Source organism: Cupressus sempervirens, chromosome 7 (assembly GCF_028749045.1).
Source record: "Cupressus sempervirens isolate cs-2001-9-10 chromosome 7, ASM2874904v1, whole genome shotgun sequence".
Lineage (NCBI taxonomy): Eukaryota > Viridiplantae > Streptophyta > Pinopsida > Cupressales > Cupressaceae > Cupressus > Cupressus sempervirens.
Genome location: NC_143124.1, coordinates 621,341,916 through 621,362,313, shown reverse-complemented (window position 1 = coordinate 621,362,313; position 20,398 = coordinate 621,341,916). Strand labels below are relative to the sequence as shown.

Sequence of the window (20,398 nt, the reverse complement as noted above, 5' to 3'; positions counted from 1 at the left end):
ATAATATGTATATGAATTGCATCCATACCTACAAAGATATTTGCAATATGGGGCTTGACATCGAAAAAGGGATAATATCTAATGGCAGTTTCAAGCTCTACAAGGAGACTCCCAGTGACCAATCCAATGATAACTGTCCTTGATCCTAGAACAAAATCAAGAATGTTGTGGCTTGTGGAGCTACAAACACCAAACACATAGAAATTATCATTTCTATAATGTCCCCATTTTTTGAGTTGCAGCAGATTTATTGGGTGCAGTCTATCATTGGGTCCTTGTAGGTTGATATTGGTGTTTAGAGAACCTTTTTGTGGAATTAGGCTCTCCAATGGCCAATGGTGAGTTTTTGCTTCGTATTGAGGGACTTGCTATTTATTGTAAGTCAACAAATGGTTCTGATGGGCTTAGGTGAGTTGGAGGAGTTGAGTGATGTTGTTAGTTTTTATTTTTGGCTTCTTATTTGGGCTTCAAAAATCTTGGAGAGCGCATCTATTTATAGTCACTCTGTCATCATTGTCTTTCTTCATCAAGATCACTCATGTGTTGTGAGATTTCGATTCTAATGCTTTTTTAGTCATTTTCACATGATGGATGAATTATAATTATTTTTTAACTAAATACACTAAGGTTGCTATTTTTGTTGTTATTTGATTGGCCACCTTAGTGTTATAGCTCGTTGGAACTAGGTTGAAAATTTTTAAATCTTGGGCACAAGAAACAATGACCTTGTATGTTTGGATCATACTTATGGGACTCAAACTTGCTTTAGACTCGAAAAGTCAAAATCGGACTCGGACTCGGCAACTGGACTTGGCAAGGACTTGGAAAATTGAAAAACCCAAAACATTCAAAGATTTTTAATGATTTTAAGATTTTTTCATCCATCTTTTAATCAATTAACATCAAATACATAATAATTGAGATAAATAGAAGCTGCTTAATACACATACACAATTTTGCATAGATCACATAAGTATATAAGCGAATTTCTGGAGGAAAAAAACTGAATATAGTTCTTGCTTATGTTCCTGTCTGTGCACATGTATATTCATATGTTTCAACATAAATCTGCAAAAATACTCTTAAAAACATGTATATTACTGAATTAGGGGTACCAACTTCCTTCATATAGAGATCAAATTTAAAGTTCAGTACATATTATAGGTCAAAAACCAGGTTCAGTACATATCAACATGTTATGTTACTGTATTTTTGAATGGACAAAAAACTGATTTTTTTGAGAGCTGACCTGGCTGTTGAGGGCAGAATTAGGATGAGCCAGAACAGATTATGAGTAAAAGTGCCATCAATACATGTAAAATCTCTATTGTTTGGTTCCAATTACCTTTTACAGGAGGTAACAGCAGAATAAAGACAGTTCAACAGAACTAGCAGAATAAACGTAGTTATTTCAGTCTTATATGTCCATACAGAGGCATCTTCCACCACAAAATGACAAGAATAACTTTCAAAGAGTAGAAAACCCAAATTGGGGAGTAGTAGCATGAATTTAATAAGTTTAGACAACATATGCTGTCTATTGTTATGGTTGAAAGTTTAATTATTTATGTTAAATTAGTTTGTAAACTGATCACAACAAAATATCAAAGTCAAGGTGCAAGCATCATCAGTTTAACAGTATCAAGATAATCATATATCTATCTATGCCTTTTTATGAGGATGTTTATTTACAAGATAATTCTGAGGTAGAAAATGACTTTTCCATTGGGATGAACCATTTGAAAATGATGCAATAATAGTAGGTGAGGCCATACATTTAGGGGAGGAAAATACTCTAATAAATTTGAAAATAGTGCAATAGATGATGGAATTTCTTCTAACCAAGGGGCTGTTCAAAATTGTAAATACGAGCTAAACCACGAGGATGACAGCATAGAGGCTAAATTTAATGATAAATCCTAAAAAATTGCACTTTATGGCCTTAGCCACCAGCAAGAGTCCTAGGCTCGGGACTTGGCGAGTCTGGCGAGTCCTTGGACTCGGTGAGTCCACATGCACTTTACCAGAACTCGGCCGAGTCAGAGTCCAGAGGCCATTTGGCTCGGAAAGGCTGCCTCTGCCTCGGACTCGCAAAGTCCTGCTCAGACTTGTAGAGTCCCAGAACATTGATTTGGATATCATGATATTGTTGGAAAGGTCATTTTTGGAGGCAAAGGGAGTTAATAAATTATTATTAAAATATGTGCCTAAGTATCAAACAAAAGAGATTTAACTGAAAAGCGTATGAAAGAAGCTAATTTCCAATGGTGTGTTGAAGAAGATTCTAGGTTTAATTGTTATAAAAGCAAGCCTCTGGTTTGGATCTAATCATCTCTTATCATTTTCCTTCTTTGAATTTTGGTGAACCTCTTGAGGGTTTTAGTGTTAGCTGTTTGAGAGAACTGATTCCTCCATCTGTTTTGTTCTTTGAGCTATTGAAAGATATAGTGAATTGTGCCCTGAATTCTGAAGATTATTTCTGTATTCTTGGTTTGTCAATTGGTGCTGAAGTATACCAATTGTGCATATTATAAGCTGCTATTCAATCCTGTTTTGGATGACAATCTCTTGCCTTCATTTCTATCCCAATTTACAGTGGCTTTGAAAGTAATTACAAGCTGCAATTAGGCATTACAGTCTGCTAGAAATTATTCTCATTGGGTGGCCAGTTCTGAGAAGTATTGTGGGGTTTGTGAGGAGCATCGGTCTCCCTGACAGACCTGCGTTTGGGTTTTCTACAACAGCAATGTTGCATCTTCTGGCAATATCTATTCTACTGCCTTCCACATTTGGAGTAATAAGTGCCTCCATTTAAATTCTAAGTTGGCAACTACTATCAATTGTTTTGTTTCATGTTATTGCAAAGTATTTTATATATATTCTGAAAATACAAAAAGCATATGTAGACAAAACCCCCCCCAAAAAAAATCAGGCCAGCTTGACTCTTTACAGTTTCTACTCCATCCCAACCTGTTGTCAACAACTAACCCATCAAAGAAATGCCATTTCCGTTCCTCAAAACCAACACAAACCTCTAGTCCACAATACATAGAAATGCACATTCCTACCCTTGGACAAACCATTAGATGTGATCTTCCACAAGATGGATAAGGCCAAGATGATTGTTTATCTACAAACTCAGCCCTTTAATAAGTCCATTCCTAGACCTACATCGTATAAGGAGAATGAGTATTGTGATTACCATTGTTTTAAAGGACATGCCACTATCAAAGGCATGAAGTTGAACATTACATTCAGGATCTTATTGGCCGTAAGGAGATTATTGTTGAACCTCCTTCACTTGTTTCACCTAATGCTTTAATCTTCAAATCTATTAGGACACATTACCTAGACATACTTTAGGTATTGATCCCTCTAACAATTATCAAGGGCTACAATGACAAGCAAACAAAAATTAGAGCAATCCCAATACTGAGAAAGATTACACTACTGCCCTGTTCATTATCATAACATTATTGGTTGGATTGCACAGGTTGAGGATTCTGTAGGGATGATTCACATCAAAGGAAAGGATGTCCAAATCCTAGTCACCATTAGAAGAGGAAGGATATTTGTTTCTGGTGCCTCTATTGTGCTTCCCTCTAATGTATATCAATCTTTTGGAACACCTTGGTAACATCCATACTCAATTCTCTACTTTGGATCTCTTCCAAACTTACCCATCCATCAACAGATCCTTACAATGGCTCTGCAAGATTCCCAAATTGCAAATGACATTAATTCCACACAATTCCAAGCCCTTGTGGGTGGTTAAGCATAGTCTTGTTGTTTGTCCTTCAAACCATATGATATACCTTCTGTATCGCCTGATCACAATCTCCCCCTTTGCATTGCTATCATTGTCAATCGTTTCGCTGTGAAGCAAGTTATTATAGATAATAGCTCAACCTTGCATTTATGTATTTTGAAATTTGTAACACTAGTAGGGTACACTGAGGCGGACATCAGAAAGAAAATGATCACTAGCAAAGCCCATGATAATTTAGAGCATACCTCTGAGGGTGCTATCTCCTTGCCCATTCAAGTGGGTGCAAGAATATAGAACATGATGTCTCATATTGTTGATCTTGACCTCCCATACAACATCCTTCTCAATCACCCATGGATTCTGTAAAAACCCCCAACCAGTTGGAGTTCAACAATTTAGCTTTAACACATCAATTTCCTTAACTAATCAAGAGTTTGACATTTTGTCAAATAGTTTGCAAGCAATTCAGTTATCAGTCATATATATGCTTTAAATATTTACCAGAGCATTAGGGATTACTACTCATAATTTACCAGATAAATCAGACTTCCAGATTTTGGTATTGATGAATTACTACACAACTGATATATTTGTGTACAAAATTCTGAAGCTTATAAGCAAACTAAATTGACAATGTATGACAACACGAGCATCTAAATTGATTCAATTTCCTAACATCAGATAAGAAACTGATTCATGATATTCAAATTCCCTTGTAAAAAAAAAAGAAATGATTGGCCTGTAGTTGCAGCTGTTGCCCAACTTGAATCGATGCCCTTGTTCCAGATTGTATGCTAATGTGAGTGATCTGCTGGTCTTCCTTTGAAGACGGAGCCAAAGCCTCAATCTCCAACACAAGCACAAACGCAGGTCCTGAGAATTTAGCCACAGCCCCCTAATTGGTAAACACAGGCCTAGCAATTGCTCTGCATGTGTGTGAATATGAAATCATAGGCAATGTAGTGGACCGTGACCTCTGAGATAACTATGGCAGATCAAGGAAATGGATGCAGGGCTTTGCTAAGTGAATCACAGACCCTGCAATGAATGTCTCCAGCCTTCCAGAATGACGTCCAAGCTTCAGCAATTGGTTGCAGACATTTATAGAGAAAAAAACGTGGCTCCTCAAATGAGCACTATGAACTGGAATGCAAAATCAGACCTCCAAACTTGAATGCAGGTAATAAGAATAGTTTCAATTTATTTCAAATTCGGTCAGTAGTATTCAGCATTAAATGTACTTAGATACAGTAACAAACAATAGGATAAATGGAAAAGTAAATTGCAAATGCAATCTCAGATTTAGTCCCAGACTTCGATTCTGAAAATTACACACGAGAACTCCCAGCCAAACTTCTTCCTAGCAATAGTAATAACAGATTGGAAGACACAATAGTCTTAAGAAATTGATCCACAATACTTCAGCTGTAGGATCAATACACAATTCAAACTTCAAACCCTTATACCTCAGCAAGGGCACATAAATCAAGAACTCAGAAATGTCACAAAGACAACAAAAGAAAATAATATTCAAAATGAATTGAGCTCATACTTATAATCCCTTTCTGCCAAACGTTTCCAAAAGAACTCAACTCCAAAAATTGCAAAAGTTTCCCAAAAGAACTCAACTCCTGAAACTTTTAAACACAACTCTTTTAGTAAAATCTCTTAATGACATTATTATAATAAAACATTACTATTATAATAATGCAACTTTAATAATTAAAAAATAGATAAGAGCTCACGCAACTAATAACCACATCCATTGGAGGTGATGACCAACTACCAAAAATATACTTACTAAAAATAGTAAGTCCATAACTGGGACCCCTTAATCATCCTTTCAGTTCACAAGGGTCGCTATAATGAATTGACCCAATCATCTGCAGAATCTCGCCAAAAATGGGGACATTATAGATTCATATCATGTAGGTGGTTCCCTCCTCATTCCATCAGTACGCCAAGTTTCTTTATAATGGAACTAAAGTCACTATCCACACCATAGTTGGAAAACTCTCACTCGGCAACAATTTGCCAAGCCCCAAAAAGTTTATTCAGGAAAAAAATGGCTAGTTTTTTGAAAAAATACCTCAGAAAAACTTGGGAACCTAAAAAAACTGCTTAAATTTAATTAAAAATACATTTTTTTTGAAAAATTCAGCGAGAAGATTCATGTAATGAGTTAATTAAAGAGAACACAAAAGAAATAAGTAGAGTTTAGATATATATAAATTTATAGTGGGTAAAAAATTGTATTCTAATGGGGAATGCTGATGGCAGGAAGCAAAATAATAAATAGTTTGTGTTAAACTAGAAGTAAATACATCATTACAATCACATCTTCCTCTTCCCAACTCTACTAGCATACTGTAATTCTCTATTTTATATTATATATATATATATATATATATATATGCTTTTTGCCTTTTCTTTTAACAAAAAAACAAATTTTAATTTTAATTAATTAATTTATTTAATAAAAAAGAGCTTTTTTGAAAAACTTCCCATTTTTTGGCAAAAAATTGATGATTAATTGGTGATTTTTTCACAAAAACTCAGCAATTTTTTTGCTAGCCGAGTTGCAATTAAATCTAGGGAAAACTCGTCGGTTAGAAAAACTTGGCGATTAGTACAAACTCGCTGATTTTTCACAATTATGCCAACTATGATCCACACAAACCATCAACTTTTTGGCATATTGTCATGCGCTTGAGGCCTGATTTCCCCATTCCCATCACTAACTTGGAATTGACATTGGCACATAGTCACCAACTCTTCCAACACCCAATAGATCTTGAAACCATTCTTGCATCTACCCTATCCCACGTCGTGATCAACAACAAAGGTTGTAGAATACAACCTAATAGATGCTTTTGTAAAGGGGGCATTGCCCCTTGATCCCCACACTAGTGATAGTCCTTCTCATTATCAAAGGCAAAAGGAGCCCCTAGTCAAAAAGTGTGGTTGCACTAGGTTCCAATCACATGGGAACACAACGATGAAGAAATTGAAGCTGATATCAATTGATGGTTGTAGAAAGACACCTCAACAACACATGGAAAACTCCTTGAGTACTTCAAAAGGTAAATATTCTAAATCCCACAAATTAGTAACTAAAAAGTGGTACTATCAAGGTAGTGGCTTATGTTACAAAGATAAACAAGTACAAGTTCCCATTAACCTTGACAATAATTGCAACCATCATGGTCTTGTTGTGTAGTTTCCACACCATTGCTCCATTACATATGGGGACCCCTCTTTTTGCCTCCGTTGTAGGTTTAATTGGTCTTTTAGGCCTTTGATAGAAATTTGCCTTCAAGTCTTCATGATTTCAAGGAGATTGAGCTTAAAGTCCAAGTCAGAGTGATTCGAAAGTTGGGGTTTTGAGTGCTAGGAACTCGTGGCATAATTTCTTTGATTAGAGAATTTTTGTCATGGAAATTCCTCTATTAGAGAAATCTCTGCCCAATTTCAAGTCCCCTTGCCTCCCCCAACCAACACCCTTTTAATCCAATTTAGATTAAGTAAAAGAATTGTTTTGAGGGGTGGATTGGTAAAGAGATGGATAAGGATGAGGTTTTTGGACAATCTATGAATTGAGGCTAGTAGAAATTCCTCTAACTTATGAACTTCAGCCCCAAATTTCTCTTATCTCAAACGTTCAGCCAGCTATAGTCATCCCTCAAGCTTCAAAATTCCCACATCCCACATCTCAAACTTAAGCTTATTTTTTTAAAAGGTAAGTATTGATGGAAAATAATTTCAAAATGGTGGAGTGTGAAGAGAGAAGGCATTTTTGAAGCCAAAAATAGTTGCAAAAGGGTTAATGGAATTCCTCTAATTAGAGGAATTCTGCCCCGTAAATTCCTCAAGATTTGAGATTTATGCCCTCCATGAAATGATGCAAATTGGATCAAAATGAGCAACCGAACGGCCATGGGGCGTGAATAAGGAATGAAATTGTCAAATAATGCCATGAGGGCAAAGTTCTTCGAGTTACAATTCAATGGGGTAGCCTAGAGTTGCTGGAATTCCTCTAATTAGAGAAATCCACCCTCAATTCCTTAGGTTTTGAATTTTCCTCTCTTGAAATATGAGAAAATTTGGATTAAAGTCTTTGATCAGATGTTGTGAAAGTAGGAAGATGCATGAAGGAAGTGATCAAGTCATGCCAAGGATGAAAGTTTTGAGTTAAAACCAAAAAATTAAGTTAAAGTGAAATTCCTACGAGTAGATGAATTGCACCCTTGCGATTCCTGTACTCTCTGAATTTCTGCCCATTGTAAGGTGATCAAAGTGGGTTGAAATTTGATGACAAAGTGCTAAAAAGAAACAATTGATGGACAGGTAAGTCATAGGGCAAGTTTGAGTGAGGCAAATGTTAAGAGGATAACGACAAGATTCCTTTGATAAGAGGAATTCCGCCATGAATTCCTCAAGGATGAAAATCTCATGTTCTTTCTTTACATGAATTTGTTTGATAAATTATGATGCAATATCATTTATGAGGCACATGTTTGAAGAGAAAAATCAAGGTTTTTAATAATTGGAGAGAGTTTTTTAAAATGGTGAGCAAGGGAGGATAAGAGATTCTTGGTGGAATTCCTTCGATTGGAAGAATTCTGCCCAAGATTTTCTCTGAGTGGGAAAGTGGCTATTTGAGTTAATTTCTTACCCCTTGCCAAAGTCGTCCTTGGAGGCATAAAATCTATGTTGCCGGTTCGAATTTTGGTTTGTATGCGGGTTTGACATTCACTCGTTTTTTTTTGGGTTTGTTCGTACAAGATTTTTTTTAAAAAGAAAAATTATATATATGTAAACATATGCTGCATCAAATAAGTTTTTGCACCACTATGCTAATATTAAAGCAATTTAGCAACATACACCACCATATATATTCGCAATTTAGTTCGAATAGCATGAGAAAATGTCAAAACACACCACTCTATCAATGTTTCAGATCAAAAACAGTAATGCCAACATTACTAAATAGTAATCAGTAATCACTATCAGTCATGTGATAAAAAATCATCAAAGAATTCCTCGTCATTAGGAAGTTGTAGATTAGAAGCACAATAAGTGCCACTAGCATCAGTAATCTCAGTTGTAGCCTCAGGATCAGCTTTAACATCACTATGTATCTCATCATTATGTTCACCATCATCAATTGCTAGTGCATGAAAGTGGGCTTCCAACTTTGTAGACTCTGGTTCAACATCCCATTTTTTTGCCTCTCCTTTTTTGTAGGTATTCTCTTTGTGAGTTATGAGCCTCAAGTGGGAATGCATAAAGACCAAGTTATTTGGCTTCTTGGAGTTTAGTTGGTTGCGTTTTATTTAGTGGATAAAGGAGTATGTGCTCCAATTCCTCTTAGATGATGATGAACTAGCAACCTATCAAGATTTTCAAATTTGAAATTATAGAGTGAAGAGTTTTAACTTTTGAATGTTCATGAATAAGAAATTACAGATTAGAATCTTAAGATTACTTGTGATAAAATTTTGACGGCAACAGGTTGCAAGAGCTAATACTTTTGTCCATGGAAGTATCACCATTTATGAGCATCAACATTGTTCTTGTCTTCAAGAACATCAAGACCACAATCATCGGTGCTTGCAAAACTTATAAATTCAGACCTCACTACTGGTTGTAAGTTCTCATTCGGAGGGCTTCCTTGTACCCTTCAAAAACTTTAGTATCTCAGTATGGAACAACTCTAGTGGTGCTGTCCTTGAGGACAACTTGGCTATAGAACCTGGGGGTCAATGCAAAGACAAGTAGATGCAAAGGGGTAGTCATTTTATTCCATCTCTCTACCATGATTACTTTTAGCTCCTAGAAGAACTTTTCATTAGGGTCTTGCTTTTTCTCATTTATGATGGATCTAATATCTTCAATCATGGACTCAATGCCATCATATACCTTACCCAAGCAAGGTCTATCAATGTCAGTGTATCGGATCATGCTCAATATAGGTTCAGTGAACTTCAAAAGGTACTCAACACGATCCCACCAACAGTCTCGTAATATTCTTTCCTTAATGACAGCTGCCCTTTCACTATTAGATTGCCTCTATACACTCCAATTAGCACTGGTTACCATTCTAGACAATGTCTTTTTCACTTTGATAAGGTGCCTCAAAACAATAGTGTTGGAGGCAAAGCGAGTCTCAACAAGCTATTTTAAGATCAAAACAATAGTAGATTAAAAATTTAAAATCAAGTAATCTATTTAAATTTAAAAACATAAAAAGTTTACTAAACTAATGCGACTAGATTTCTAAACATGTTTAAATTTTAAACAATTGAACATACCTTCAAGAGCTCCAATTTTGAGAATTTTCTAAATATGGCTTGTGTCATATGATGGTTTGTGATAAACATTTGGATATCTTGTGCCTCTTCATACAGTTTTTAAATCCACTCAACCTAAGTGCCAATTTTTTGCAGCATCAGGTTGAGTGAATGCACAACACAAGGTGTTTGTACCACTTCTCAACCAATAAGCCAGCAGCCCTACAATTCTTTGCATTGGTGGTTACTACTTGAACAACATTCTAAGGGCCAACTTGCTCAATGGCTTGGATGAGAATGTTTGCAATGAAAGGATCATCCTTTACGTGACCTTCACAATCCATAGCTCTCAAGAACATTGCACCTCTTGTAGACACTGCAATAACATTCACCAAGGGACGGTTCCTCGCATCTTTCCATCAATTCATTACTATTTTGACACCTATTTCGGTCCACGAATCCTCGATGGGCAGCATGGCAGCCTCTACGTGGGCCATCTCATCATCAAGTAAAGTGGTGTGTACCTTCTCATAACCAGGGCCCTTGAACCCTTTTGGAGCCTCATTAACTGCTCTCACCATGTATTGCCAATATGGTGAGCGAACAACATTAAATGATAATCCTTTTGCATATATACATCTCGCTATGGCTTGATTGGCAATGTCTCTAGCTTCATTTTGAAATGATGCTTCCAATGGTCCCATTGCTTTCGTACTTCTAAGTTGTTGAGGAAAACGTAAGAATGAATGACCCTTAGCCAATGGTTCATTGGTAACAAAAGTTGAAGACATAGATGACATTTTCCCTTTCTTTGAGGGACTACCACTTTGCAATAGATGAGCAACACTTGCCCTTCTAGTAGCTTCATCTGCTTGCTTTTGTTCTTGACTGTATTTGTTCAGAATGTGACTTGGAAGGAGGGTTTTAGGTAGCTCTCCGTTTACTCTCGACTTTTCTCGACTTTCCTGTACAAAATTTAATGCCTTTCTGAGGAATAAACAACAAACGTGCTTTCACTCTACTATAAGAACTACTCGATTCCTCTTTACAATGGCTGCAGATGCATACACAACTTCCTCCACCTGACATTGGTCAAAGTATTTCCACATATTTCCATAAAGGGGATCATCTATCGATTTTGAAGTGGGGGTTTCTGGTGCCAGAACCGCTTGCAAGCATTCTTAGAATGATAGAATCTACAAATAGTAAACAACAAAAAATTAAATTTCTTTGATTTGGATGTGCAAAAATTCAAGATCCCCTCACAAGAACCTTTAAAATAAACTAACACAATAAATTTGCATATGTAGATAAACGGCTAAATAGTCTCCGTTTGATACACAACTTAGCTTCAAATAATACGTTTAGATTCGCAAATTGAAATAGCAAATACATTTCACTATTTGAGAATTTGAAATTGATTGCAGTCACATAAGCCTGGTGTGTTTGCAATGTTTGCACCAGTGATTTGAGACTGGTGCATGCCATCAACAAAAAAATGAATAATAAATATAAATATTAGATTATAATATTTATTTATTAACCTATAATGCTTCTGCCGTGAATGGTGACTCGCTTGTAACTTGTGTGCCTTTGTCGTGAATGGTGACTGGTGCCGCTGTCGTGAATGGTGACTAGTGAAGGACTTTACAAACGACTTAGCCTGGGTGAACAAATCATGAAATGTATTGTGTTCTACCAATCGACTTAGCCTGCATCATCGAAATGTAGCGTCTGATTGCAAAATCACGGTGGAATGGGTGATTGAAATGTCTGATTGCAAAATCGATTTTACAAGCGGTTTTTAGGTTTATCGTTTACAACTTTAGTCTTTACCTTATAATATTATTATAATATTAATAAAATAAATTGAAAATATTGCCGTTGAAGTCAACCAAAATGACATTCACTCAAATTCATTTTAAAGTCGCTGAAACTATTCTCAGGTTCGCGTGCGTGGTTGGCACAATTTTGGATTCAGGATAGAATCCCCTCAGCTCGTTTTTGATCAATTAGTTTCTGGATATGCTTGTTCCTCTTGGTTCTGCCATTTGCACTTCTTGCCAAATAGAATAAACATACATAAAATCTTGCAAGAAATGAAAATGCAGACTAAAAATTCTTCCTCACAAACAATCTTGTTCTTGAAGAAGAGAAACCTGAAAATTATCTACAAAATATCCATCCTAACTAGAAAGAGATTTTGCAATATTGGAAAATCTTTCTTGTGAGATGAAAGATGTTATCAGTTTTGTGCTCATACTTGAGTTAAAAAAACAGATTGATGGTTGTTAATCTCATTTATATAAACCCTGCAATGAGAATATCTTGTATGTGTACCTACTGTATAATTTGTCTATATATTAGTGTCTAGGGTAGAGTTAATCTTAGGTAGCTTTCTCTCATAGTTTGAAAAGAGATTTAAACTCACATACCGTTCCTGGTTCGAGTTGCCTGGGAAGAGACTAATAAAAATGGTAACAAAAGAGAAAAAACTATTTGGCATAAGGAATATAAAGATACTGCCATTTTGAATTTCTCTTCACAAGTCTTACCTATGCAATTTTCAGTTTCTTCAAATTTGAAGTATGTGTTACTTATCCAGATGAACTTGCTTACATCATCTAAAAAACATAGTTATCAAAGTGGAATTCTGAAGGGATGATTTTTATTTCTAGGTGTTTTCACTTCAGACTTTTTTTTTCAACTGTGCCTATGAAGTTTTAGATTGGAATTTCTTAGTGTTCACAATTTTGAATTTTATCAAGAGATCTGTTAGAGATTACAGTTGTTTTAATTTCAACTTTCCACTTGCTTTTGTCATGTACATCAATCATCAAATTTGAGACCAGAGACAAAATGATGGAGAAGGCCTATTTGATGTTTTGAGATAACTAGGATTTTAATGACTAACTTGAGAAAAATGCCCTTAAAAAAGTACTTCACATTAATTAAACCTTAAGAAGGGCATACAAATTATGGAGAGTAGGTAGAATCTATTATCCTGAATAATAGTGCTGTTAGCTAAATGCTGTTTGTAGCAATATAAATGAAATTTACGAGGATTGTTCCTAGGGAAGAGTATTCCACAATTTATTTGTATAAGCTAGAAAATGTGGAATTCTTTTTGGGAAGAAAATGTTTGCTCGCAAAGGTAATCAGCAGGATCAAATAATTTTTCTTTCGATACTGAATTTGTAATAATTGCTTTGAGAATAACTACTGAAGTAAATGATGCACAATGAATCCAGTGATCACTTTGTCACATTTAGAGAATGTTTAGAACAAACACCACTAGAGATATAACATAATATTCTGGAAAAGAACTGTTATATCCAAATTCTTTGTTTATGCAACATGCAATGTACTTTTATACAAATATTAAAAATCATATAGTATTTCTTGAGGCGTTCTCCAAGACTTGTAACTTTTATTATAAACCAATAAATCTGTCAATCTATTTCTTTCTATAATAGCCTCAAGAGCACACCCCGTTGTTGAAGAATTACATCTTTTTGCTGTGGTTTCTTCCTTTGTCATTTTTCCTCAGATATTGATCTTTGCTTAACTTTCATGTATTTAGTTAAATTATAATCATCTATACATACTCTCTCTTCAGTGATAGTTTATTTGTTAGAATTTGATTCATGGTGTACATGGTATTTTTTGCATATCATTCAATAGCTTAACAAATATTTTCCTTTAACATAGAAAAAGAGATTGTAATTTAACAGTAGTGATATGCAATGGTTAAGAAACCAGAGAAAACTTTTCAATCCTTTCTCATAAATTTATATGTCTGAGCTGGTTTATTCAATAAATAGGTCTGCAGAGAGTGGGAAGCAATGGCACAAAGGGTGGATGCCCCAGTTAGATTAGTTCTTCTTCGCGCTGGTGTTGTTCTTGAAAAAGATGGTGGTGCTTTAGGTATGTGTTAAGACTTTTGCCATACAAATTTGTGTGAATGTACATTTATAGTGTCCACACTAGTGGATTGGCTGTCAGTGTTTATGGCATATTCATTTGGCAATGAAAGAATATGTAATTAGAAAAAGAATACAAGCACAAAGATAAGGCAGACAGCAAGATAAAATGAAATCCTCAAATTAGTCTGCCCATGAATTTAGGGAGATCTTTATTAGGGAGGACTTTAATAAAAATAATGCAGATCTGGATTCCAAAAACGTTCCAATTTAGAACCAGCTTGAAAGAAAAATACTTTTGTCAAACCAAAATCCTTGTGATGTTGAATATTGGAGCTATAGGAGTACCTATTAGCAATAAATGCTTCTTGTACAGTGACAGATAAGAAATCAAGATTGTTTTAATACTGATGCTAGAAATTACAAGATGCAGTAATTTATAAGGGATCAGATAAATGAGAATCTGGGACTGTGAACACATCTACTTTCATGCTAAGCTAGCTGTTCAATGGGACCCAATAAACTATAACTCCCATGGTTGTACCTCCCTTCAATAGGGGACGGCTTCTACTTGTATTTATATACCTTCACTTAGCAATATTATAGTTTCCTATCTCGAGCAAACTATAAATAGCGAGTCTATCAATAGAGACCCTCAAATCAAATTGCGAGGTCACAAGGGTTGCAATGATGAACTGACCATTCCCAGCTACAAGAACCTGCTAAAATGAGGACATGATAGTCCTCCCTTCCCAAGATTGCTTGTCCCCAAGCAATCACAGTTTGGGATGCTGAAGTATATCCTCGAGCTCCCAAGTGGCATCTTCATCTGGAAGTCCTCGCCACTTCACCAAAATCGCTCTGATGATTTGCTAGTGCAAATGTCTCTCCCTAGTATCCAAAATAGCCCCAAGGATCATTTCAAGTCTCCCCTCATCATCCAATGTGGGTAAGGTGGATGATGGGACATGTCTACCTAACGCCTTCCTGAGGTATGATACATGAAACATATTATGTACTTTGATATCTATTGGCAAATCCAACTAATTAGAAACCTCACCCACACATCTCACTATGCGGAAGTGACCATAATAGCAGTGCTTGAGCTTCAAAGCTACCACTCTTTTTGATGGAAGGCTACTTGTAGGGCTGTAGCATCAAATAGAACACATCCCCTACATGAAAAGAATGTGCAGTTCTCTAATCAGCATACTACTTTGTTGATTCTGGGCTGTCTAAATATTCTCCCTTTGTGTCCTTATGATATCCTGATTGTCCTATAACAAACCACCCGCATTGTGTGCCTTACTGTCATTGCATAACAAGTCCATAAAACTAGGGGTATGATACCTGTATAGAGCTTTGAAGGGGGACATTTGAATAGACGTGGTGGGTGGAATTATAACAGCTCACATAAATATATCCATTTCACCCAAGTCTACTGCTGAGATGAAACGTAATTCCGCAAATAGCCTTCCACCCACTTATTCACAATCCCTGTTAGATAGTCAGTCTAAGGGTGGTAACAGGTACTCAGAGTTAACTTCGTCACACATAACCTAAATAGCTCCTTCTAGAAGTGGCTCATGAAATGGCTATCATGGTCGCTCACAATAGCCTGAGGTAAACCATGTAGTTTGAACACCTCCTAGAAAAACAACTCTACACAATTGAAAAAGTGGTGGTGATCGGAAAAAAGTGAGCATATTTCATGAGGCAATCCACCACGACATAAATGCAATCTCTTCCTTGGGCTTCTGGCAAGCCCATAATGAAATCCATAGACAAACATTCCCACTTCTATTTGGTAATAGGAAGTGGCTATAGCAACCCAATTGGATAAGTATTCTCTTGTTTGTTCTAGTGACAAATAAAGCGTTGTTTGATGTACTATTGCACACTTGACTTTAAGCCCTTCCATGTGAACCTCTCCCAAATTTGTTTATAGGTCTTGAAGAACCCGGGATGTCTAGTCAATAGCGAATCCTAAAAGGCCCAAAGTATAAGATGCCTAATACATGATCTTGGGACTAGATAGATCCTCCCCTTGAAAATGATCAACTCATTTGCAAGGGTATAGCTGCTGTCTTGTATGGTACCATCAACAATGCCAGCTGCCCACTGACCTCTAACATACTCTGTGATAATCAAGTGTCTCCAATCTTTTGCTATCTCATTAATCATGCATAAGTGGGTTCTCTATGAGAGGGTGTCAACTACTACATTTTGAGTACCCTCGATGTAGGAAATACCAAAACCATATGATTGTAACTTACTGACCCACTTTTGTTGTCTCTCATTGTAATATCCCTTTTTGGATTTTTTTTTTCTAAAACTTGTGGTATAAACTTACAAATTTAAATCCGAACAGTAAACCAGTATTCAATACAAATTTTAGAACTTCAGTCAATTTGTAACCAACAGATTTGCATACGAGAGAACTTAGAAAAGATTGTTTATTCCTCCAATATTCAGAAGTACAATATAAACCAGTAATTAATCACCAATGGTTGCCTAATAACGTTACCGTATGATACATCAGCAATACAATAACATGCAACAATTCAGAATATCCAATCTTACAAACATAAATAATAGTCAGATTTGCAATATAGATAAAACCTGTTAGCAGGCTAAGTTTGCGTCCAACCTTCAAATGCTTCTTCAAGGGTTTGCATCCTAGAAGAAATAACTAGCAACTGTTTCCAGCTCCCAGATTAATATTTGCTTTGAATATTAGAATCTTCATATCCTCTCAAGTGGAGCTTGTTGTACCTTTATTACTTTTCCCAATGAGATGCACGCTCATTCAAGCAATGTGGGATAAAGCAAATTTTTTGTCCTTTAGTCACTTAAGTGAATATAGTACCTTTTTAAAGTAAAGTGACAAGTTAAATGAACTTTAATAGTCACTTAGACAGTAAACTATACAGTCATCAAGCATTAAAATAACTGACCAAATGAACTCTGATGAGCATGAGCAATAGCTCATTGGAAAGCTCTCAGCGAGACGCTTCCAACACAACACTGAGGTACCAAAAACACTGAGCTCTGATTACTTACTAAAAATAGTAAGCATCTGGACAACCTGCCAAAACTGCTCTGATGGGTTTGGAACTAGAAATGTCTAGGCCAAATTTCGAATTGAACCCTGTCAAGAACCTTTTCGCCCCCGAAACCTAGGCGAAGTGAGCTGGCCATACAGAATTATAATGTCCTAGAAAAAGGGTACATTACACTCATTTAGATTGTGCTGACTAAGGAAATGCTTCAGGCTATTGTGATCTGTTTTGATACAAAATCTGCTTCCAAGCAACTATTGCCTGAATTTGGCCAAATCATGCATAATGGCCAACATCTCCTTGTCCTATACGTTGAATGATCTCTCAAGACCCCTAAGCTTGTTGCTCTCAAATGTAATAGGATGGCGATGCTCGGAAATAATTGCGTCAATGCCCTCACCTGAGGTGTCACAATGAAACTTGAACAACCTCGTGAAATTCGGCAATGCTAAGACTGGGCGGGATGTCATGATCTCCTTGTGATGGAAATATTGTCATTGATGTCAAAGATGAAAAACTATAAGTATAAACACCATCAATGTCAAAGGTATAGTCAGAAAGTTGTCATTGATAGCAAAGACTTACCAAGTTCTATGATCAGCATTAAATTAATCAATATCCATATTGGAGAAATATTATACAAACTATTTGACATGAGAAGGAGATGCACACAAGCAACAATGACGAGAAGTCTAATAAGCATTTATATAAGAGGCATTACAGAGGGTTGACTAAAACATATGAACATTAAGTTGTATTATAATATACAATGGAATATGATGCTTATAAAACAACTATGATATGTTGGAACATACAGTCATCATGTGAACGAAGGTTTGAGAAAGCATTCAATGCCAAGGAGATACGAGTTAAGAAGATACAAGTCTCTAACCGGCATGTTAATGCCACAATTTGAATGCCTACAGATGATTCTTTTGCTAAGGTGAACAATTATGAAATACACCGGTAGTGGATCATGAACCCAATTAGTTAACTCTGAAATGAATGTGCAGAATATTTCATCTCATAAATATAGAGTGCCTCATAAACATAATCAAAGCCTAGTTCATGAGTTTTCATGATAATCATATGCAATCATTCGTATGGAGAAAGATATGCATGTAAGTAAGTATTTCATAGGTTAATAAAAAACATTGACAATAAAGATAACTAAGATAAGCAATGGGAATAGTAGTTTGAAAACATATGCAGGGCAAGTAATATAGAAACTACTAGAAGAGTCACCCTTGAAGCAAAGTTATACATACCAACATAGTATCGTCGGCAATTACTGTTTAATATGGATATCATTCTCCAGATGTTGCTAAGTATAAGAGTATAGTTTTGGAAAACTCTGGTTTATGAGTCACTTTTGGCAAGAGATTTTTAGGTTGTACGAGAGAGAGTTGACTCCTAGTACTAGTTATCACCCACAGACAAATGGCTAAATTGAAATTGTGAACAAATGGGTTGAAGGTTATTTGCAGAACTATGTTTCTTCTCAGCAGAGGGCTTGGGTGAGGTGGATCTATTTATGTGAGTATTGTTACAATTCCACTCTCCATGTGAGCATCTAGATGTCTCCTTTTAGAGCTTTATGTGGATTTGATCCTCCCAGCTTCATGGTTTTGTTGTGTAGTGATAGTAGAGTGTTGAGGGCGGGGGATTTGTTATAGGATAGTCAGGATATTGTGAGATCTTTGAGAGACAACATTAAGAAGACACAAAAACAGAAGTAGTATGCCGATCAACGGAGGACAACTTGTTCTTTTCACTTGGGTGACATTGTATACTTAATGTTGCAGCCACATCGACAATCTTCTATTAACAAAAGTGGATAAGAGAAACTTAAGCCACGTTATTATGGTCCTTTTTGTCTAGTGAGACATGTTGGTGAGGTGGCATATGAGCTGGATTTACCTAAGGATAGCAGGGTTTATAATATATTTCATGTTTCGCACCTCAAGAAGGCTTTGGGGAGGCATATGGTGTCATCTCCTGTGTTGCCTCCCTTAGATGATGAGGGAAGACTTCAGTTGATTTTGGAGGCAATTCTTGATACTAGAGAGATATAATTGTGGAGGAGGACTATCAGTGAGTTTTTGACTAAGTGGCAGGACCCACCAGATGAGGATGCCACTTGAGAGCCTGAGGATATTCTTCAACACCCTCGATTGTGATTGCTTGGGGTCAAGCAATCTTGGGAAGGGAGGATTGTAATGTCCCCAATTTAGCAGGATCCTGGAGTATGGGTTTGTCAGCTCATCATCGTGACACTCGAGAGTTGATGTTTGTTTTTGGGGGTCTTTGTTGTGGTTTTGCTATTTTTGGACTTACTATTTAAAGTAAGTCACTTTTGGCCAATTTCTATTTTTGGCAAGGCAGTTCTAGCACTGGTGGTTGTGTGTCATTTTACTCCGGATGAAATATTTTGTGGAAGTCATATTTATTTCAATTATAATGAAACTTTATGATTATTTAATGCACTTGTTATTATTATTGTGCTTTATATTATGAAGTAATTGGAGTTTATATTATAAAGCAATCTTAAGTGAAAAGTGTCATGGTGAAGTGAGGTTGCACATAAAAACATTATAAATATGGCTTCACTTCAAAGAGAAAAGCATCTTGAATATATATTAATTGCTTTTGATATCTGTTTGAGGGTTTCTGAGATCTAGAAATTGTTCTGAGAATTTCATTGCAAGTTGTGCTGTTTTATACAATTTGCCAAGTTCTACTGTATTACTGTGGCTAAGGAGAGAATTGTTTTTGAAGAAATTCAATTGCGTTGGCAAGGAGAATACCAAATTCATACCCTGCAATTTATTTTGGAGTAATTGTGGAAAATTCACAAGCAGATACCATTAATCAGGTGGCTACATTCAGATTGGAAGCACAGACTTGACAATTTAGAGGCTGCGAAATTCATTAAGGGGTGGACAATTCATAGCAAGGGCCTGCGATCAAGTTTTATGGTCTGGCAGCATTCCTTTAAGATCAGCGATTTAATATCACTACCTGCGATCATTGCTGGAGGGGGTCTGTGTCTTGGTTGGGACCTTGTGTGGCCAAAATTGCTAGTCGTGTGTGTATTCTGGGTTGCAGATGTTAGCTGGAACTTGCAATTGGGAGTTGGATACCATTGTTTGGGCTGGGGCTGCTATCATTCAGTAAATTGAAAAGTGACGAGCTTGGCAATAAGGCATGTGCGCATTTGTGTGGCTGTTCTAAAGCAAAATCAGGTGCCATTGCATTTTGAATTTCAGTTATATAAAGTCAAATAAAACTATCTACTGGATTTCCTTTGATCAGTTGTTATTTTTGCATTTCCTTTCAACACTTTGGTCA

At 36.2% G+C, this 20,398-nt stretch overlaps 1 protein-coding gene across 1 annotated transcript in view; it reads left to right on the top strand.

Moving 5' to 3' along the window:
• SULA (NAD(P)-binding Rossmann-fold superfamily protein) overlaps positions 1-20,398 on the top strand; it is a 222,543-nt gene that overhangs the window by 137,511 nt on the left and 64,634 nt on the right. The window contains exon 8 of the mRNA XM_089792284.1: positions 13,887-13,989. Within this exon, the coding sequence (XP_089648410.1) occupies positions 13,887-13,989 (103 nt within the window). The remainder of the gene's footprint in view (positions 1-13,886; positions 13,990-20,398) is intronic.